The following is a 23,944-nucleotide window of genomic DNA, read 5'->3' as shown; positions in this document are numbered from 1 at the left end:
CACAAGCCAAATATGTAAAAGTTCAATTTTATGTGTTTTTTTATATTGTTTTTAATTTGAACAGTGACAAATAAAGGTTAAAACTAAAATAACTAATTTGCACGAGTAGGTGTATCTTAATAATGCTTGGGAAACCATAGCAACTGTGTGGTCATGCATTCATTGTATTTTAGAATCAAGTTAAAAAATAAATAATTATCTGTACTACATTATTTTTGAGAATAGTATTTCACTAGTACACATGATCTTCCATTTCAATCTATTATGGTTTCTAAAATGAATCTGTTCCGCTGCTTTCTCTATCCACTTACTTTGACATTTAATTGACCAATAAGCTAGTATACTTTCATTTTCTATGTATACTTTATTGTTTATGAGCATATTTATCAATATTATGTAAGTTTGAGTGTGGGTAAAATCAGCTGATGATCAATAAACATACTGTACATCTGATTTCATTTTATTGTAAATGACTCCTATTTTTGTACAGCGCTTTCGATTCTAGGAAAAGCGCTGTATAAATCACTATAATAATATGGTTAAATATAGTGTCAGAATAATTCCATGATTTTTGTCTACTAGCTATCAATTGGCTGGGAATGAGTTTATTAGTTATCCGCTTGGTATACCAAGCGGATAACTCCTTGTTATTGTATGAGATCAATATTTTTTTTCTGTATTATTCTTCTTTCCTTCCTTCCTTTTTGTGAGTCGTGTTTCTCTAAAATGTGTAAACATAACATTTCATAACTTTGACAACATATGGGCATTTACGTGAAGTTGTGCACCTCCTATTTTTGAATGACGTCATAGTTGCGCAACGTGACTTACGCGCAATTTTATGAATTTCAATGATTGATCATAGATTAAATTTCAAAATGCGCAAAATTAATTTATAATCAACTTTTTACGCGTTTCTTGTCATTTTGAGCATGTCAAAAATTCCCACGGGCGCGCAATTTTTTACGCGCGCGGTGCGCACGTAGCGTTAAAAACATATTTTTTTCTCTTGAATTATATTTTTCAAGCCTTTCCTAGTAATTTTGAAAACAATTTAGACCTTTTCCAGTTTAAATAACGCCATACGAACACGTTGAATTAGACAATTCGTGCGCGTTTTTTATGAAAAAGCTTAAAAAATCATCAAAATTATGTCTTTTTTTAAACAGTCATAGTTTCTAAAGTAAACCGTTAACCGTTTATTTTTATTACAAAATCTAGAAGTTGATGAGTTGTAGATATCGGATCATGCATCAATAAGGCTAAAAAAACATTGTGACGTCATCGTATGGCCACACGAATGTAAAATATAGGATTTTTGTCTCTTTCGTTATTGCTCATCACATTCAATGGAGCGCATCACGCTTATCTGTATTCCTTTTTCTCCTACATTTATATATTGTGTAGGTCAATCAACTTTCTTTAGCATGAGTTAAAAATATTTTAATTTTTATGACGTCATCATGCCTAAAAATTTTAATTACGTGGGTCATTAATTTCATCTTTACAGTAAATTTTAATCTGTAATAGCTCGTAAGAATAAAATGTGATAATCACGATTAAAACGTTTTCTGGAAGCTATTGGATTGTAGATACGAATTCATGTAAACATTTTGCCAATCGGATGTTGTGACGTCATCATATGGCCAGTTGAATAAAAAAAGTCGTATTTTCATATTTTGCGTAATAGTTCATTACATTTAAAAGGGTGCGCATCTATATTTTACGTATTCAAATTTCTTCTACACGTTAATATGTTGTTCCTGAGATAATTTCCTTCTGAAATTGCTATCTAAGTGTTTCATTTTGATACCGTCGCCATGTTAAAAATTGGAATAAATGGCGGGTCCTGTAATTTCACCTATTCTACACTGTATGTAATATGTATACAGCTTATACTGTTTGCATGTATATACTATATGACACAAAATTGACAGAATTCAGCACTAACAGCATATCATATTCTTCAGTTCTTGTCATAATGCCATAATCTTTATCTGTGTGCAATATTCCAACGTATGACGTGCACGTGGCGTTTGTCGTGGTGCGGATAACTAACTCGTCAAAGTGACGAGTTTCATGTCTAGTTTATTTTATAGCTATATAATTTATATCTTCAAAAAGATATGGTTGTATGTATTAAATATAACAACACATTCTAAATGTTTTCTTTTATAAGTTATTCTTTGAATCTCCATGCATTGAATTGCAAGGGCTAAAATTAAAAACAACATGCTATCTACAATTAGAGGTTACAATTACAGCGCTAAAACTTTAATTTATTTACAGAATTGTTAATTTGGGTAAAATGTTTTTTTTTTAATTATTAATTCTCTTACATTTAAACATTTTGTTCATTTTTCACTTGAGGTTGGCACTGGCTGGTAATATTAATCTCAAATGTTGTAATTGACAGAGTCAACCAACACAGATTTCATTTCTCTTACTTATTATTAATTCTAAGGCTCTCCACACAGCTTTATTTTCATCTAGCACACCAAGAAATCTTTTTATAACCTCCTATAAACCTAGGTTTGTATAGTAATTATTCAATATAACTAAATTTATTTATTTCTACCTTGACATTTTCCATAGGCCATCTACAGCACTATGTACTACAGTAGATGAATCCATATACAGTACCTCTCACCAAGCAACACACAATTATGATACCTTATATTTTGTTATAAAATATAACACATATCAACACACACAGGCAGCTTCATAAGGTAGCAAATACATTCATCGCTGTCAACACTCACTAACTTCTCAAAAGACAAACAAACATCAAAATAAATGTTCATGTGGCACTGGTACATAAATAACAAAGAAAATATCATAACAAAAATCATAATACAAAAGAATAATGATATTCGCTTTGTATCAACTTTGTAATAATTGAGAATAAACAAAGTATGTTTCCCAAATAATCACACTGGAATTATAACAGATTCTCATGCAACAGATAGATAAAAAAACTGAAAACCTACGACTTCATCGCTTCTGGATTTTGGTTCAGAGCCTGTGCTATGACAAAGTTCGGATCTGGAGCATCAGAAGAACTGACCTTTGGCTTCGGTTTTACAACTGGCGGAGGACTCTTGAAGCTTCAACGGAAATGTCCATTTTAATTAGCGATTTATGGTGAGTTGTTAAAATGAACGCATTTCCACAAAACAATAACACCAGACAATGTGATTATATTAGGCACATAATTCTATTTGGTTATCATCAACTAGACATGCACAAGGGATGATACAAAAGAACTATATATCAGTATCAATTAAACAAGACAAACTCTGTTCTATACAGTATTTCAGAAACTAATTTCAGACCATGTTAAGCTGCAATCAACTAATTACAATATGTAAAAGTAAACAGTAAAACAGTTATATTCAGGATTCTGATTCTACAACATCAAAACACATGCAATTGCGTTGCATTATCATCCGAGAACAACAAACCCCCAATGTCACACAAACTGTCTGGTGACATCATTTCTGATGAATTCTCCAGGAAAAGACATTTTTAAAGTATATATTTATACATCAAATTAATTCAAATGACAAACACGATGAATGAGAGATGACAGGTTCAAATATTACCAGAAACATTTTTGTATACACAAAAAAAAGATAAAGATAAAATTCAAAATACAATCCCTGGGAGGTAAGTTTTAATGTTTTAAATGTTACATTTCTCCTTATCAAATATAAGATGACGTTGGCACAACCATGACATCTGTTAGACATTATTATGCAAGTCTAAGCAAACTAGTATGATATGGCGGAGTTCACTCTCATACATATCAAACATGCATTAGTATGTGAATTGAATTTGATTTATTGAGTACAGCCAACGCTCAAGTGACATTTGAATGTTGCCAAGTGAAACATTTCATAAACACTAAAAAGCAATACCTTGTAGACTACAACACACTTGGGGAATATTATGGTACCTTAAGCTCTGTCTACACTATCAAATGTTATGTGACAAGAAATGTAATGTGCCCATATGGACATGATGATGTCATATCACTACCATATCATACACCATACTTTTCTTTTGTCAAACTGGTTTAATAGTGTAGACAGAGCTTTATAGACTACAACACACTTGGGGAAAACAGTAATATTATGGTAGTTCAAGCATTCATACAAATATTATTCAAACAATTTTAATCGATGATGTTTGTAATGATAAATATAGAGCATAATGAAAGCCCCATCTCATTGTATGTAAAAATAAATTATCTTTTGGACAAATGAATTGATCATATTCAGGACTTTCATACACTATGTGCAGAACATGTAATAATATACATTTAATGTAATTCACAGCCTGAATTGCACGCAGGTGTGGAGAACAACTTTCATCTGTCATAAGGGTTCCTTTATATCGTATAGCTGCCACTAAAGGGCACTCATTTGTCTGCCCAGATGGACCAGTTAACTGATGCAACCCTTACTATTCTGAAAGATGAACTGCATTCTTAAAAATGCACATTGAACCAATTTACACAGAACCTCTAGCATTAGGTCCTTTCCAAAAAGACTTGTTCTACCAACTATGGTCGAGCAGAGCCTTGGACATGTGCCAATTTTATCGCTATATATGTCAACCGCTTGGCCAGTCAAATAAATATGATTAATTAGCAAATAATAAAATAAATATACACATTCTGAACAATGTTGCTTGAACGGTGATGAAGTATAATTATCTCAAATACCTTGTAAATGCTTTTAATACACACTTACTACAGTATGTCACTGGATCTTATAGGTGACACAAAGCCACCAATAGCATGGATAGATGACGACATTGTTTGAAATGTGATTGGTGTAAAAGTAAATTGGTGAAAATTGGTAGAGGTGTTTCAAAGGAATTCTAAATGTTATTTAAACATTATAGTGTAGAATATCAGTTGTTTTGTGAATGAAGAAGTGTTTATCATTTGTTAAACTATTAGTAAAGTTAGTGAAAATTAAATGAAAATTATAAATAAGTATAATATTGACACATAGAACACAACATAAAAATATAAATATCCAATAATCAAACATATATTCATAAATTGGGATATTAAAAGAGATTAAATTTATTTAAAGGATTATCCAATATCAGTACTCAATGGAGTATGCCTTTAAACACTGGCAAAATTGAGCATGGGAGAATTAAAGCTAGAAGAGATGTAATTCCATCATTTCTCTTTAAATTGGGAGCTTAATCAAATTTAAATAAGGATAAAAAAGTAATCTATAATACAATGAAGGGAATTACACTGTAAAGGTTTTAAACTACATTTGAGACCTACCCTGGGTATCTTTCCTAGTTAGGCAGGGCAGTTATCAATCCCTTTTTACTTACCTCGGAGGCTTCTGTTGGTAGGCCTGTTGAGGTGAGTAGGGTTGGACTGCTGGCTTCTGTTGGTAGGCCTGTTGAGGTGAGTAGGTCTGGGCTGCTGGTTGAGGTGAGTAGGCCTGTTGGGGTGAGTAGGGTTGGACTGCTGGTTTTGCTGCTGAGCTTAAATTTATCTTCATTGAACCTTGGCCATTGGTAACACTTAAAAAGAAAACAATGTCTTACTCAAAAAATTGAACTACTAAAGCACTGATGACCTGTTTAGATAAAAATGTTGAATTATTTCACATTAAAAAACATGTATGAGCACCTAAAACATGTTTTGAGAACAAAAAAACGCTTTTTCATTGGCTATTGGCAATGGCAATGCTTGCACGGTACCCCTGAAAATATATTGAGCACAAAAAGTCAATTTCAAATGAAAAAAAAAATTGTAGATATGAGGTTTTGAAACAATAGCAAAGTTATAATTTTGGTAAAAATGTAATTTTAATATATAACTATTAATACTATTTTTGTATACTAAAAATGCTATTTAACTAGTAAACACATGTTTTCTTTTAGTTGTATATTGCATATAAAATATTTATGACTAGTGCAACTAAATTATATATTTCAGTAACGTCTGTAACGTAATACTTGTGCTGTAGTGTAAAGATGGCATTTGATGCCTGTCACTGCCTGTGCACTCTATGACATCCAACTGTTTGTGAAGACCTCAATTTCATTTAACCTTTCCTTTCACGATAGTTATTTTTAATAAACCATTTCCTTAATATAATACTTCACAAGCTCACCTTAAGTATACAAGCACACCCTCAAAAGTAATAATCTAGCTATTATACATGTACATGTATACATGTCTATGCTATCAAACTAGTTTGACAAAAAGTGTCATGTGCCCAAATATGGTGGTGATATACCCAAATATGGTAGTAATATGACATCATCATGTTCATATACAGTATGGGCACATCATATTTTCAGTGTAGACAGAGCTTTAGTCCTTTGGTATTCACAAACTAAATGTAACCATTCGTTTGTATAAGAGGATGGGATCAGTATCATTATGTCAAAACGTCATTCATCACTTCTCCAACAAGCTTACTTAAACACTTATATGCGCTATATAAAAATTAAATATTATTAGTTTATTTCTCTCCCGGTGTGTGTATTATTTTTATGTTGGGGTTCTTTACTCTTTTATTGTAATGACCGTTTCAATTAATTGTTTGACTTCCATATTAGTTTTATGTCGGGGTAAACATGTTGTAATTTTGAAAGTTGTTTTATTTACTAATTGCATCTCAATACTAATACTCTATTTTATATTTGTTACTAATTACCTAATTAATTAGTAAAATAATCAAACAAAACTGTGTATACAATTAAATAGGAAAGTGCATTACTATACAGAATATGAACTGACATTTGATAATACTATGACCTATGACCTTTCATCTGTTGTTTTGCATTCCAACGCATTTCAAAGCTGTCTTGTCAAGTCAAACATACCAACTCAACCTGCACAGCTAACAATATACTACATACAGTGTAACCAGTATTACATTCTTATTAGGTTTCAAGTAAAAACAATTCAACTATGAATTTTCACACCGTTGTGTTTTCAAATTAAATACAGACAACTTTTCTAAACTGATAATTAGTTTTTGAGTTTTCTATATGATTTTTGATGTTATATTTAATATTATTCAATATTACTTCTTTGAATTCAATCGTGTATTAGGTGTATCTGTGATTTCCCATAGGAAATATAATAATCAGTATTCAGTATCAGAATGTTTGCTCATTTGTTGGTTTAAAAAAAATGTTGCTACTGCACGTATCCATACACTTTGTGTGTTAAAATACCTGGAATTGTACGGGGAACGTTTTAAGCTCTGTCTACACTATTAAACAGTTTGACAAAAAAAGTGTGATGTGCCAAAATATGGTAGTGATATGACATCATATATATAGGCACATCACAGTTTGATAGTGTAGACATAGCTTTTGACTACATTTGCCAATACTATATAAACAAATGCGTGTGTGTGAACAGACAATAAATTACCTTGGTGCACCAGTTGCTGGTGATTGCTGGGGTGGCTGCTCCATTTGCTTAGCTCGGGCATCTTTTTCACAATACATTTTTCCAGAAACTGTAAAATATCCTATAAATAGAAATATTATTGTTTCATTATTAATACTTTTTATTTTAAGTAAAAAAAAGCAAGAAGGAATCATAAAAGGAATGTTTCGTATAATAGCCAAAACCCATCAATGTATTTAGTAAGATGCTTTAAACTCCTTGCCTTGTCCTTCAGATAGGATGTTGAGCTATTGGTATACAAAAAGAAAGAATACATAATTGTCACAGTTGATTGTGGAAGGTGATATTCTGTGTAGTTTTAAAGGATTTAATCATGAATTAGTGAATACATATCTAGTGAGTGTATTATGGTTGCCTTCTTACCTTTGTTTCTCAAACTGCAGTTGCAAGCCTCACAAACAAAACAATCAGGATGCAATGATTTTCCTTTAAGGTTCACGAACGGCCCACTAAAGCCAATACAATAAAATAAATGATGATGGTTTATGTAGATTTGTATAGGGCCACTTTGAACTTTCTACACATTTTTGATTTTCAGGCTATCAATGGCTGATAACGATCATAATTTTGTTTCATACTTTTGGCACATATTAAATTTAGTTTAAGGGGAGTGTGCCTTAACCCCAGGTTATCATATCATATTTATAACCAATACCATACATATATAAAATATGTTTCTAATACCGAATATAAAACAACTGGGTAACATATAACAGGCTTAACGAAGCAGATAAAACTATATTTTTCAGATTGCAAGAATTTATTTTACATAACTTTTATTTAAGAAGATAAGATAAGAAAGAAACCCAGATAACATTTGATCAGTGCTTACAAGTAGGGCAAACATCTGACCAATCAACACCCTGACGCAAAGCTACTCCACAGTAGTTACAAACAATTATTATCATTAATTCCCATATTATTTTCTGTTACTCTAGCATACTTACACTATTCCTATTTGGCAGCGAACACAGATTGGTAGTTGTCCTGTTGATGCTGGTTTTGAACCAGCATTTGGACTTGTTTTGGGGGCTTGTACACTCTTCATTCCGGTTGGCTTGGCCCCATTTGACATACCTCCTTGATGCCCTGAAAATGTATGCATAAATTATTTATTTAAAGTTAGTAGAGAGATTACCATGGCATAGTAATGTTTGAAGACAAGGTTCCCAGCGCCTACTGTATAACAACCACATAATATCATACATTACATTTCCAAAGCAAAAAAAAATTAACAAAGCGTTAAATGAATCGACTCTTGGAAAAAATGGATGCTTAAAAGAACCAAAAAAAGTAAACAATTAAGTAAGCAAAAGCTCAGGTATACACCAGCGAAGGCCTGACAAACTTGGGGTGTGTTGTACCCATACTGTTGAAAATGGACAAATTACATTGGTATTGAATCAACAATATGAAATAATAGTGTTTTCAGAGTTATTAGTTCTTAAAATGAAAGACTTTAAGGTACTATTTCTTCCATAGAGGCTGGCTAGGCATTCAATTTGGGAATTGTAAAAAGCGATTCAAAAAGTAACTGGGAAAAATATTTATAAACTAAAAAATATAGCAACTCTAATGTCATCTAAGTGATCCTTTTTTTTATATACAAAAGAAAATTTGTTTTTAACTGTTCTGTATATATCTTTTAAATTAGGCATACTATGCTTTTATCTTTCTGTATTTTTATATGTTATAATTTTTTTTTTTTGTAACTGAACAATTTTGGAAAGCAGTACTGCGTTACTGAAAATGCAATCCAGCCAAAAGAAAGAATAAAATAAAAAAAATTGGTATTTAAAAAATGTAGTAAATTTCAGAAATGAATGGCGCCCCAGATAATATTGGTTCCATACAGAGCAGGCAACCATGGTAACCAAACAAATAATTTGCATTCTTTGAGCAGTAAAAAGTAAATGAAAAGCAAAATGTACAAAATATTAAAAAACAAATTTGGAAGAAGCTGGTTGAATGGAACTTGGATGGAACTTGGATGGACATCACATGCAAAAAAAACAACAGCAGAACAGTGACAATTTATGTAAAATAACAGAAAAAAAAATTATGAAAACAAAAACCAATTACCAATACGAATTAGAGCAATGGACAATTAACAATTTGACCGAAGAAGCTTGAAAAGGCAGATTTGGCAAAAATAAAAAATAGGTTAGTAATGTTTTACCAACTGGGGCCTGGACACTCTTGAAGTAGGAAGGATATGATAGCGCTTCGTCCTTGTTTTTCCCAATCGCTGAACTGGAGTTCATAGTATGTGGTCTATAACCTGCAGACGCAGTAATATTTAAATAAATACATACTAATCTATATGGGATTAGTGACACAGTCTGTAGATTGAAATGATAGTACAGTGTTGTATGTTGACTATGTTGTTGGTGTTGGTTTTGACAATGAATGATATAAAGCCTTGTCTACACAAACTAGCGTGATGTGCCAAAATACGGTGGTGCCCAAATATGGTATTGATATGACATCATCATGTCCATATTTTGGCACATCACACTTTTTTTGTCAAACTACTTCGATAGTGTAGACAGAGCTTTACATTAACAATGCCAATAACCAGGCAATGCTTATGAGGATGATTGAAGATCTAGACAAAAAGAATTTTGATAATGATGTGTTAAATACAGCAATGATGATGAACATGATTTTGTTTATCAATTGTACAGTAAGGACGATTTTGATAAAGAGGTGTAAAGCTCTGTCTACACTATCAAACATTATGTGACAACAAAATGTGATGTGCTCATATATGGACATGATGATGTCATATCACTACTTATTTTGGAAAATCACTACATATTTGGCCACATTACACTTTTTTGTCACAAAGTTTAAAGAAGATTAATTCAATGATGGCACCACACAAAGACAATTATGGGGTATTGGCAAAGTCACCCACATGAGGGTTTTGGTGTTTTTTAAAATCGTTTTTGAGCTTATGTTTTTATCACAGAAGGCAATTGTTGATTTATCAAGGTAAGCTAGGCACTAAACACTATACCTGCATCAGGTTCATCCTCATCTCCAACATGTTGCTGTAACATCTTGAATGATCTTGATTGTGCACCAGGATTGTTCACAGCTTGTGGTTCATCTTCTTGCCTGGGTATTATAAACAACATAAATTGGAATTTAGTTTTGTTTTTATAATAAACAGTATTATATAACAATCTGGCACCCCCAGACATGACAAACCTATTCACTCCATTACCTCAAACTCGTGAAACAAGGCAGTCAACAGTTATGAAGTTGAAGGTCCCTTTTGCGAAAAAGAAAAGTTACCTCACAAGTTTTTGTGTAAGTGGGACAAATATATGGAACAATTTGCATATTGACTTGAGAACCGAGACTCCTGTAAGTGTTTTTAAATCCAATTTGTATGATACAATGCATTAAGTACAATTAAGACCTTACTGTGTTCAAAATGAGAGGAGCTACGTTACCTCAAATAACTTAAAATTCAGGGCCCCAATGGAAACCAGTTTTTAACTGTTTGGGCTACCCTGGATAAATAAATGTAATAATAATAATAATAACACCTAAATAAATTCTTGCCATTTGATTAGACGATTGTGGGTCACATGGCATGCAATAGTACGCACTGTTGAATGGTCATTTAATAGGTTTTTTTGGTACGAAAATAATCAGTATATATTTCACCTCATGCCATTACACTCATAAACATTCATTATTTGTATACTATATATTATTGCCAAAATCTATATTAAGTAATACTAAAAGCTGGTCATTACAGTGGATAACAAAATCAGATCTCTTTAGTCTCATAAAAGATAAAAATTATTGTCGGTAAAAAGGCGAAAACAGCAATTATAGTAAGTATAAAATGTTCTATCCACATTCAAAAGAAGTCAGAAACTAAATCTGACTCAAGTAACTTAGAGGCCAGCCTGATGGTTTGGTGAACAGTTGACTGTTGTACATTTTTGTTTTTCAAATCATGTCCGCCTACATGAAACAAGGTTTGTGAAGTGGCCAGTTGCAATCAATTGTTAAACCCATTAATCATTAAAAATGTGCAGTTAGCTAACCTGATCAAACAGTCTGCAAGCATCACTTGATATTTGTTTAATGTAAGCATAGTCATGTTAACAATGAGATTTATCAATGCATACTGTGTATTCTATTCAGGTAATGTTTTGAGGCATACGTGTTTACACTCACGTCAGCTGAGCATAGGTGGGGCTAAGGTTCTCTAGATATTAGGTAATATCACAAACATACTGTTCAACAATTTCAACCCACAATATTGTATTGCACATACATTTTTCTTATTGAGTCATCAAAATTTATTGATAACGTAAAATGTTTTGTCGTTGGGTACGACCACGTCATGACACGTCAGTGAACATCATCAAGCAGTCATCGTATTTCGTAAAATCACTCGTAACCCCACACGAGAGCATTGTAAAATAATCCCTTTATATCTAGTGGTTCATATACTGTACATACATTTCGATAGTCAAACAATATTATATTAATTTTAAAACCTACATATATATACCGTACATCCTCTGGTATAATCCCACCCACCAAGAACACTAAATTGGGCTGATTTTGGGGTGGGACTATACCTGTGGAAACCCTGGTTCAGGAAAAAAATGATTGGTAAGCATTTCTTGTAAAATCTCATCTGAACTCGCTAGAGAGAGGTCTACATCTAAACCAAAAGTCAATACTGGAAATATATCCGGGGATATGCCTGTTTGTGAAATCAGACATAAAGTAGGGGTGGGATTAAACCCGAAGTTGGATTATACCCGAGGATATAGGGTACTTTAATTTAAAACAATTTAAACTTACCCTTCAAGCAAATGACCTGCAATAAGACCTTCAGTCTGACCTTTGAAAGTCTCAGCAATGTTGGAGGCAGAATACAGGCCTGCTGGAGAGTTAAACTGTTTGTGAACAACTGTTGCTTTACCTGGTGAAATCCCTCCACCTATGCCACTGTCAACACCACCTCCACCGCCAACTCCTCCACCTCCAACTCCTCCACCTCCAAAAGGTCTTGCTTTTGAGTTATGTTTACTACCTATATTTTGCGGTGACTACAGAAAATGAATTAAAACAATTTAGGAAAGTAAAATAATCTTTCCAAGCCCGTAGTCAAAGGGTTCAGAAGTTTGACCATTTTTTCCAACAAGGTGAATAGGTCTAGTTAAGTAATGACAAATTTGTGCCCCTTTTGTATAAAAAAATTCATACTGTATAAAAACTGTGGCTAGGCTTGCTTTTCCTAGCAGAAAGGAAACTAAAAATCATTTTACTGAGAAGTTTAGTTTCCATGAACTTGCTATATAGTCACTACAGCTTTTTCATTTTATTTGCTGCATGGAAGAAAAGTCAGCAAAAAAGGTATCACAAACAAGTCAGCGATTGTCATATTATTATCTTCAATAATCAATCTTTAGACAATGGCTGTGTGTCTGCATGCAGTGTACTTAAGGATTTAACTAGGATTAAGATGACAAAACACACAACTATACATCATTTTAACCTGTTACCATTAATATATGCATTGAAAATATTTTACTCTATAAAATGTGTACAATAGTATAAACTGACAGGTGGCATATTAAATTAAAATTAAATTCTTTACTTTATTATAAAAAGATTTGTTATTATTATCATAACATTTTCCTCCAGTACAGTCGTCTGAATATTTTCCTTTCTTTCAATATTGGTAAGAAGACCACATCAACCACCAGCATATACTATTAACTATAAAGGACAGTTAGTACATGACCTATTCCTTCTGAAATATTAACATAATACGATAGATATTCTTTGAACTTTATCCTTAATTCTGGGTACTAAGTAAAACAAAAATCAATAAAACAATATGCAATACCACATATTGCTATGGAAACAGTAAATTGAATTATATCAGCTGCTAGGCCCTGGAAAGCTCCAAGAACATGAATCCTGCTGGGTAATAGAGGGTATCAAGGTGAGGAAAAATTACACTTGAACTTGGTACAAGTTGTCCGCCTCACAGTGGACATAGAACACACACTGTGATGTAGTGTCTAGGTTTACATTCTTTCCAGCATATACAGTAGTCTGCAAATGGCCATAAACACAGACCGAGCATTTATGGTAGCTTTAACATCCACAGCAAGGCACCAGGCAAGGTTACAGAAGTATACTCTTAAAAAGTACAAATTCACACCCCTATTTATATGCTACGAATACCTGTCATCCAATAATATTAGGCCTACAATATCTGAATCATACTATTATTTAATTAACAAACTCAATCATATCATTATGTGATAGCTACCTCATGGGCATATCATTACTATATTATTATATGTTGAATAATGACAAAAATTAATTATTAGATCATATTTCAAATACATTCAACAGTAAGACATCAATATAGGCCTAACTGAATTTCATGAAATTGATTCAGAATTATACTGAAATAATTAATACTGACTAAGGACAAATGTTTTATTCCATTGGTAATCGAAGGTTAAATAACAATTAATGTGTATAATAAGATCAAGTTGGAGTGTCATTGAACATCTTATGAACAAATGGTACTTTATCATACTTGAAAAAGCTACTGCTCAAAATAGCTTACTGATTGTAAAATTTGGAGTTTAAAAACTTTAGTTTCTTAATTTCTTTCTTTTTTCTCTCCTACTACTAGCTAGTTACACAATGTTTCCTAAACTCTGTAGCCTACCAGGAAAAATGTAGGCCTGCTGATTGTCTAGGTAGTTCAGAATACATATTCCTAATAGAAATGGTGTCCTATTTTAAATAAAAACATTGGAAAATTGGGAGCAAAGGAAAAGAGTTATTATGGTATGTTTTAATACAATGAATGTAATGCACTCAATATTAATGGACTTTATATTCATATGGCATAACTAAATCCATTTCAATTAGTTTAACTGCAGAGTATACTAAATATAAACAAATCTCATTTAATTCTACTGTCAGTATTTTGCATATGGTTGATTGAGCATGGACATGTTACATGTTAATTTCTTAATGTAGAATAGATCACATTAAGCCTGACTGATACTGCTTTCAAACAAAGTTCACCTTTAGAAATAATAATTATGGTAGGTAGGTAGGTGGGTACTATCTTCCCCTTCAAAAGCAAGTTTGGGATGGGGCTAGTGGGCTTATACTAGGGGATAGATAGTTATTATGTTAAGCCATATTCACATGTTGAAAGTGCATGCAAACATACTCTCCCAAATTTGGGGTGGGTTTAATCATACTCATAGTAGCAATATGGAGAATTCTCACTCTTGAGAACGATCAAAGTATATTGATCGAAATGTCGAGAAACTCAACAGTTCATTTCAGAAATACTGTATACAGGTATACATGTGGTGCACCGCAAACTTTATATCAACATATTGATTTTGCCATGCAAACCTTCAAAAAGTTTGATCATATTGTCTGCAGTTAACAGCATAATACAGCAAATCGTTTTATTAAAATTTATAACTGATAATTTTAGTAGCCACTAATTTTCTTATCATACATGTAGTAAATTATAATCTGACCTATATATTTACTATCTAATAAAAATCAACTTACTGGTTGTTTGTTAGCTGCAAGAGAAACTTTAAAAGCCGGACCTTCGTTTGGTGTTTGGGGTTCAATCCTGGTAGTTGTCGGCTTCCAAATTCTTGCCTCACCAGTTCTACAAATAAACACAAGTTTACAAATAAACACAAGTTTACAAATAAACACAGAACCTCTAATTAACATAGAATTCCAATCAAGAAATATTATAATTCATAATCCAACATAAAATACATGGTGTAGAAGATAAGTAAGAGAAATAATTGACAAAAATAACAAACATACTAAATTCATTATTACAGTTTATTCTTTAAATAATGTAGATGTGGCAATTAAAGGGTAATTTCAGGTTTAAAATGTTTGTTTATCCATTTTTCCATCTTTCAACACTATAAAAACAGTTCTGTAGCACCAATAAGGGCTTAATTACACAACCAACAGTGGTGGCTCCCTTCTGAGGGCGTGGTTGCAGACGCGACTAATATCCGATAGAGGTGCTAAACGGATTTTCTTTTCAAAATTGTATCCTCTCTTCCGAGAGAGAGGGCTGTATGGTCGGTTTATCCAGGTAAGCAGGCACGAAATAGACTGACAAAGCTCCTTTTGCTAAACTACTCTAAAGCAAACATTAACAAATAAAGTTGAATATTAATATTTTTAGTGTAATAGTCCTTATAATGTAATAGGAACATATTCAACAAACTATACTTACCTTTGGATGTTTAAAGCAAGATTTCCAGTGGCTAGCTTAATTTTGTTTTGTGCTTCAAGATGGGTCATAGAGCTGGTATCCTCGCCATCAATAGAGGTCACAATATCATTTGGGTACAGATTTTGTTTGGCTGCTTTGCCTCCAGGGGTTACCTATAGAGAAGTAGGATGCGATGTTATGATTATATTATGGAGGTATGATTACATCTTTAAACGTAATAGTTTTAAATAAATTATCAGACATAAGGACCTGTTTTTACATCTTCAGTGCTTCTTCAATGATGTAAAATTATGTTTTTTTTTACAGAAGCAAAGATGACGTGCATCGATAATTCCTAAACAACACACCCAAGCATACCATTATCATCATCTCTTAAGCTCAGTCTACAAACTTATGTGACAAAAAAATGTGATGTGCCCATATATGGACATGATGATATCATATCACTACCATATTTGGGCACATCAAACTTTTTTTGTCAAACTAGTTTGATGGTGTAGACAGAGCTTTAGGGAGACATATTGCTTTTCCATTTTACAACAAGTTAGGTTCATCATGTTAGTTTCACTGTATATGAGTAGCATAATAAATGTTTATGCGTTGATTGGGGAAAACATTTTTATGAGTTTTGGGAAAAACATATTTATGAGTTAAATAATAAAAGATTGAATGTGAACAACAAGAAATAGGTGGAATAGTCACGGGTTCATTTCAATAAATGTAATCAAATGGTACACTTTATGTGTGTTATATAATACAGATATTTGTGTGGTGGAGATCACTGAAAATTGTATATCCAATTCATAAGTGAATTCAGGTGTTGTTGAAATGCCAATTAAATATTCTAGCTTAACAATTACATGATTGTCTGTATGGCCCACTAATTGTAAGCTGTAAGATACAAGGACAAACTGAATTGAATCCACCTTAAAATCTTCACAAAGATTTATTATACAAAGGTCTCCACCTGGAACTAATGGATAAAGAACTCAACTATTTGCAAAATCTACACACCTCAGTGACTTTATACAAAACCAATTTTTTAGCCATTCTGCTTGCATTAGCATATATGACGATCAATACAATTTAAAAATAAAAATTAATAGAATTACTGGATTGTTGTTTGTTTTGAAATTCAATCTGCTTTATTAACAGTGGTTTCATTAATTAGAAAATCTACTGTCTCACATTTCATTAAACATTTTTTATACCAATTTGTGTAGTGTTTTGTATTCAATATTTTGAAGCAATGTGCAATCAAAATAGCATCAGTTGTAGAGATCTAGGATTTTAGGAGGAGGGGAAGGGCAGGGCCACGCCTAAACATGGTAAAATGAAGTGCTAATTTTTACAATTCCTTGGATCTACCTATGAACTTTGTGTAATATGTTTCTAAATACATAGTTTTTTTCTCTCTATATAAATTTGCTTTCAGATAAATAATAGCTGTTGACCATTTTGTATATACAAACAGTAAATTTGTACAAAAAATAAAATAATGATTAAAAAAAAACATTTCAAAAGCAGAGGGTGAAGATCCTCTTCCCCTATGATGACACTTGTGACAATGAAAACGGGACATAAAACCTACAAGATGAGAAACAAAACAAGACTAGTGTACTTGTTGTGGTTGAAACAAAATGATTCATTTCTTACTCTTATAGGTTAAAAAGTTCTAAGTATAATTCTTCTATTATGATGATAAAACCATAATAATTAAATTATTGTATTATTAATTAATTATCTCTTGTGTCAATCATCCTGTTCAGAAGCACAGTATCCTAGAAGTTAGTCCAGATATTAAATACCATGGCATAACTCAAATTCAAAGAAAATCCCCCAAAATGCACAAACAACCATTATAAAAGTGGTTTAAATGGCATATGTTTCCCTGTTACAGACAGGAACCACAGATCAATGACCACAGGGATTGTGATTTAGATGTTTCATAAAATGTTTGGAGCATGAGTAATTTACCTGTTGGCTATGGTTTGAAGAAAATGTCTGTTTTTTCCATTAAAATTCAGCAGAAAATTCACTGGTTTTAATACAGTGTCCTAAATCTTTGCAGTTCTCAATTCTTAAGAATTGTTCTATTTTGCCCTTGTATTGCTTTTGATTTTTAATCTGAATTTCCGTCTGATGAAGGTTTTTTAAAAGTATTTTAATACTATATTTAATAAAAAACATGGTTTTCTTTAAAGTTTTAATTAGATTAGAAAATGATAGCTGGATGGTTATATTTGAAACACTGAATATCAGAAAAACATTTCCTGTAGATATTATATTCATGGGTGTATAAAATAGATTTCCCAAAATATTTATAAAAAGCTGAGCATGCAATAGCAGGCTTATATATTACCCCCAATCATTAAACTGAGAGAAAATGATGCAAATTATAAAACCAATTAATAACTGATAATTATTAGGAAAGGAAACTATAGGCGTGTTATAATAGATATTGAATAGGGATTCAATATGTTGATGTAATTTATAAATTACTATAGGGCATTTGCTGTTTTGGTTGTATTTCCTGACCCTAACATCAAACAGGATGTATTCTGTTACTGTAAATTACCTTGTCTATTACTGTATTGAGAATGCCATATAAGGGCATGGTACAGAACAAACTTGTATGGTGGCTGATTATGTAGAAAGTGAAAATGATGTCAAGTTCAACTATTATGTGTATAATAAGGAAATGAATAGACATGCAGTTAAAGTCACACATTGGGTGTGGAATTCTAGCTGCAATAGCTTTAAAACCCTATCAAGTTAAATCTTCCTATTCCAATAGTAGACACACATCCGTCATTCATAGGAGGGGTATCTTCAAACTTTCTGCAACCTGAATGTGTTATTACATGTAAAGGATGGCCGAAAATTGCAAAAACCTGTGTTTCGGCCTTTCCAAAGAAATTGACTAAAAAATATGTTTCTTTAAAAGGAAAATCTCTGTTTTAATTTTTAACACATCGGGGGATTACAAAGTGGCTGAACACGAAAGGTGTGATTAAACAGTCCCTCCATGGCTTAGGATAAGATAGGTCCAGTATGGTATACAGATAGTATAGATACAAATAATAGATACTATCTCCCAGGGTGTCATTAGGAGATCAACCAAGTAGCCCCTTATGTATGCTATCAATATTTGGTCAGATAGATATTACCTTCACAATAAACATAGACCTGTCAAGAGTTTAGTTAGCAATTAGCTTTTATAGTTATGACTACTATGAAATAGGTGATAAATGGCGACTAACACAATACATTCACTAAATACAAAAACTACCAAGTAATAATCATCAATGAGATTAACTCATGACAAAGAAAACCACATAAGATAAAATCTGATTTTATCTTTATGAAGCTATAGAGAAGGTAGACTGTTACTGACGAGCACATTGAACCAAGTTTTGCTAGTGTTGTTACACATACAGTTAATAGAAGTTAGTTGTTCACCTAAATATGGCACATAGGTTTAGTTAATTTGGCTTAGAACTTTAGTATACAGCATGATCAGATGTGATGATATCTCTAGGCCTAAATCTCAATACAGTATTTAATATATAAATATGTATATTTTTAAAATTGAGAATGAAACTACCTTTACTGTACTTTTAATATAGTTATAAAAATGTGTTTCGGCATACTGTATACAGAAATATAAAAACTGCTTCTGGTTGACATTTGAACACTCTGAACTAACTAGCTATCAATTGAGGATGTTGTCTACCCATTGGTTTCCAATATGGTAACCCACACAGGTAACTGTAGATATAGGAAGAGGAAATCATACTGATCTACATACATCTACCACTCAATACCTATTTAGTACTTTACTGTAGTATTGTGAAGATATGGCACAACCAGTCAGTGCTGTAACGCAGGGGACAAATGATCCTGGTTTAGCCCTTTAATGCTAGGCAATTGCACTGAGGCTGCTTATGCTCTGGGCCCCTAAAAGCTTTTGGGCTCTGGGGCGCTTTAAGCTTCGGGGGCCCTGGGTTTAGCCAGTGAGCGTTAGCCATAGCCATTACACCACTGCGACCACCAGTGATGGTTAAACAGTTAAACAGCACCTATTTAAATTTACATTTATTTTTAATAAATTTATAATATTAAATCAGTTAATACATATTATTTATACCCAGTTTTCAGTTCCCCTTCAATGAGTCACTCGTGTATGATAAATGGATGTTAAAACAATGTTAATTGCTAAAAAATTTATAGACAACCAGCTTATTTTACGGTTCATGACCATAGAATGATGTCACTCATCCACGATATCTCTACTTGTCATAAATGGATAATTCTATGAATCTAAGATAATGCAATAAAAAAATATTGTCATAATTTTTTTAGTAAAAGTCTCTCCTTAAGTTTTAATTAAGATTGTTTATAAATTCAATTCAAGCATGGTTACAATCTATAATCTACTGTTATAGTACTTTATAATCTAGAAAATTCAGATAAAGCTATTTTGGCTCAAAAATAACATTTTTTTTTTGTAACAAATGACTAATTTTTATAATAAGGAACCTGAAATCGATGTTATGAAGAAAAATTGTATAGCAAAAAAAGGAAAAGCATGAATTCAACGGTGGTGTGGGTATAATCTTAAATTTAAAACTTAATATTTAGTAAATAAATCAAGCTACATACATTGGAAAAGAAAAGCTAAATTAACCAGTCCAGTATTTTACCCTATTCATGATTACAAGGGTGAACACCAGCAAGTGGCCAAGCGGTTACAAAAACCGTAATCCAGTCATAATATCGGCAAGAGTTCAGGACTCCATGATTCTGGTGGTAGAGGACCAGTCTTCTTGGATAAAGACTATAAACCGTAGGTCCAGTATACACAAAATGCTCATGTGAACTTTAAAAGAACCTAGTAAATCTTTCAAGACGAGTAGGGTACTGTGTACTACCTCAAAGCCACTGTTGTGCATAGGGGAGTGGGGGGGGGGGGGGTGGTGGTTGAGTGATAGAATTGGCAGCCCAGACATGACATGGCCTTTCGGTGGAGAATAAGCATGTACAGTAGTTTTAAAAATGTAACATCTAAGTCCACAGCGCCATGAGCAATGATCATGTGCACTTTAAAGAACCTAGTATATCTTTTGCGACGAGTAGGGGTTACCCCGGTGTACTAGCTCACGCATCCACTATCGTGGACAGACAGATGAGCGCTAGAAATGTCAGCACTGAAATGACATGACCTTTACAGTAGGGGGAGAAGCATGTAGTTGTAAAGTGTAACATCACAAAAATGTAATACAGTATGTCCATAGCGTCATGAACAATGATCATTGGAATGGTGACTATAAAAAAGGAAATTATTATTATTAACAATTCACATTTGAAAGTGCAAAAATATTAAGGAATTGTTAATAATAATGTGCACTAGTACTAGCACTACCCAATTTAATGCCTGAAGGAACAGGGAAAGAATATATTGTATCATCTTGGCTGAAGTCGACTCAATATATAATACCATACATAATTCAATTATTATACAATAATATACAAATGAATAATCAAACAGAAAGAACATTGCGTGCGTATCATTCAATACAAAAAGGAACTTTGTTTTGTTGTTGTTTTGTATGTAGGTTTACGTGAACTTGAATTCAATAATAGATGGATTGAATAATATTGCTGATCAGTGATACATAAAATGATCAACAGTATGTAATGGAAAAACCCAACATTACAAAATGGAAAAAACCAAAATGTCTACATGTGTTATGAAATGTATTAGAAACCCAAAAAACATCACTAAAGCAACTTGGATATGTCATATCCGTCATATTAGTTAATAATGGAATACAGACATCATCAGAGTTTATGTATGTTTTAGCAACTTATTCTCAAATTTACAGTAATCCAATATTATCATTACCATGAAGGAGACTGAGATGGATTTGATCCGCGTTATCAACAACAGGCTAGTGACTTAAATACTTCAATGTGCAAAATATGGAAGACATGATCTCGTTCAATAAGCTTATAAAGTCATTACAACAACATCCAAATTACTTACCTTTGAAATTTGTAAAGGAGTGTTGAAGTCCTTGCCACCAGCTAGTCGGAACCCCCATGGTCCCGGGCCTGGTATTATCACTTGGAGAGCTCGGTCCATATCCACAAGAAAGTATTGCTGATCCTTCTCTTCTGAAAGGGAAGAGAGAAGAAGCGTTGAAGGGAGTTACACTCAGAACAGACCACACCATAAATGACTCCTTGGAATGCAAAGAATGTCGACAGGAAGTGGTTTCAAGCGGACTCCCTAGTTTCATGAAAAATTAATAGATAGGGAAGCCCTGGCCTGTGACAACTCAGCTTTTAATTGGATGGAATGTTCCTAGCTAAAATGTTCCTATTTTTAGGATGTTTGATGAATGAATGATGGTCACTGTACTTGAGTAAATACCTACATGAAAAGGCTGAGACATTAGTCAACAACAAAATACGTCATACAACAGTGGTGCTTTTGTAAAGAAACAATTATTTTAATCTTTGTAAAATCCCTAAATAAATAGCAGTTTTAATTGTGATTTTTGCTCTAACTTACGTCATACTTAAGTACATACCTCTTTTTTAAACCAACATTTTGTGGACAAAATATAATATCTCTATGCTTATTCTCAAGGTCTATTATTATTCGGTAGACTGTGCAATAAAATGTATATAATAGTATCTGAAAATTATGTTTTAGTGTGTGAATGGCAAGCTTGGTTACCGTACCAACATTCTGTTTTGAAATGAAAGGGACTTATAAAGAAACTGGAAATAATTTTTTTTATAAAGGAAGGAAAACAATATTGACAAAAAAATATTGGTTTGTTGTATATTGTCAGTTTTTAAAAAATATTTTAATCTTATTTGCCACAATATATAAAATAGTTTTTATTAAGATCTACATGAAGTTTTGCAGTCAGTGAGTTGTATTTATTAGTAATAGTAAGTGACATTTGTAATTCAAATTTAGTGACGAGCCTTTTTAATGTGTAAATCATAAATAAATTATCAAGTTGCTTTTTAAATTATTCAGTAGGCCTAATGACCAATTTTATTTTAATTTTTTTTAAAATTTATTAGGCTATATTCAGTCATGTACAGTTTGATATTAAAACATGGTATATGAAGGAGCAAACAAAATTACTGGCAGGCAATCACAAACTTCGCAAAAAGGCAAAAGAGGAGAATATAGGGAAAGGCTTCATTTACATTTCCAATCAGTCATCATCATCATCAGTTTACAGGGTGTCCTTAAAATACTCTGATCTGATCAAGCATTCCTTCGACTCTGCAAGTTTGCAAAATAAATTTATATTTAAAATAGAGACAGAAAAAATAAAAAGATTGTCACCCCAACAGTATTGGAATGCAGAAATACAAGTACATCTGTATTTGGCACATTGGCCTAGATTCGAAATAAGTATTTCTCCACAGGTGAGTGTTATAAAGCATCATTCCAATCAGTAGTTTTCCTTAGTCCTTTTTAAATTACTGTATAGTATGATGACCATAGCAAACATGTTCAAACCAATCCATATCAATAATCAATTAATAAACAAAATGAATATTAGTGTTGATAATTTGAAGTGAAACAAATGTAATGGAAAATCACAATTAGAGGTCCTTGGGGTGTAGTAAGCACACAATATAACAGAGGTCATGGGTATTTCATTTTCAAGGATTTAGCTCTCTGCTGAAGGCAATTAGTACTGTGGAAGCAAACAAGATCAAACTATCCAACTTCTAATTAAAAACAATAGAAAAGGTTATTTTTAACAACAGGAATAGATAATAAGCAAATAAAAAAAAACAAGTTGGCTAGACATATTGAGTAAAATAAACTCATGGCTAGACCAAGCCACAAAGTAAATACTGTTATAATAGCAATCAAGTTCAGGCCAACAACATTAACCACCTATAAATAAGATAATATGAAAGGCTATGTCTATCATTAATCAATAGTTATTTTTTAATTCAATAGGCCTAGTTATTGGTACTGGTATCTGAACTAACCAGTTGCTACTATACAGAGTTTAGGTTCGGTGGTAAATGATACATTTTCTGTACTTTTTATATGTTGTTTATTTTTCTAAATAAAATGTCATATTACTGTAGCCTGGTGGTATTTATATAAA

At 32.4% G+C, this 23,944-nt stretch overlaps 1 protein-coding gene across 10 annotated transcripts in view; it reads right to left on the bottom strand.

Moving 5' to 3' along the window:
- The window catches only part of LOC144845171 (PDZ and LIM domain protein 5-like), an 83,188-nt gene that overhangs the window by 11,738 nt on the left and 47,506 nt on the right, over positions 1 to 23,944 (bottom strand). For 7 of the 10 annotated variants that reach the window (XM_078702326.1, XM_078702328.1, XM_078702331.1 and 4 more), the window contains 11 exons: positions 21,832 to 21,962; positions 15,783 to 15,934; positions 15,083 to 15,188; positions 12,317 to 12,564; positions 10,497 to 10,597; positions 9,654 to 9,755; positions 8,422 to 8,563; positions 7,838 to 7,923; positions 7,436 to 7,535; positions 5,368 to 5,562; positions 2,991 to 3,107 (listed from right to left, as the gene is read on the bottom strand). In XM_078702326.1, coding sequence (XP_078558452.1) covers positions 2,991 to 3,107; positions 5,368 to 5,562; positions 7,436 to 7,535; positions 7,838 to 7,923; positions 8,422 to 8,563; positions 9,654 to 9,755; positions 10,497 to 10,597; positions 12,317 to 12,564; positions 15,083 to 15,188; positions 15,783 to 15,934; positions 21,832 to 21,930 — 1,448 coding nt within the window. In that variant the 5' untranslated portion in view covers positions 21,931 to 21,962. The remainder of the gene's footprint in view (positions 1 to 2,990; positions 3,108 to 5,367; positions 5,563 to 7,435; positions 7,536 to 7,837; positions 7,924 to 8,421; positions 8,564 to 9,653; positions 9,756 to 10,496; positions 10,598 to 12,316; positions 12,565 to 15,082; positions 15,189 to 15,782; positions 15,935 to 21,831; positions 21,963 to 23,944) is intronic. The other 3 variants (XM_078702332.1, XM_078702335.1, XM_078702330.1) reach the window with 2 other exon arrangements.

Source organism: Antedon bifida, chromosome 6, assembly GCF_963402885.1.
Source record: "Antedon bifida chromosome 6, ecAntBifi1.1, whole genome shotgun sequence".
Taxonomy (NCBI): Eukaryota; Metazoa; Echinodermata; class Crinoidea; order Comatulida; family Antedonidae; genus Antedon; species Antedon bifida.
Note: the sequence above shows the minus strand (reverse complement) of the source record. Positions and strands in the feature narration are given on the sequence as shown.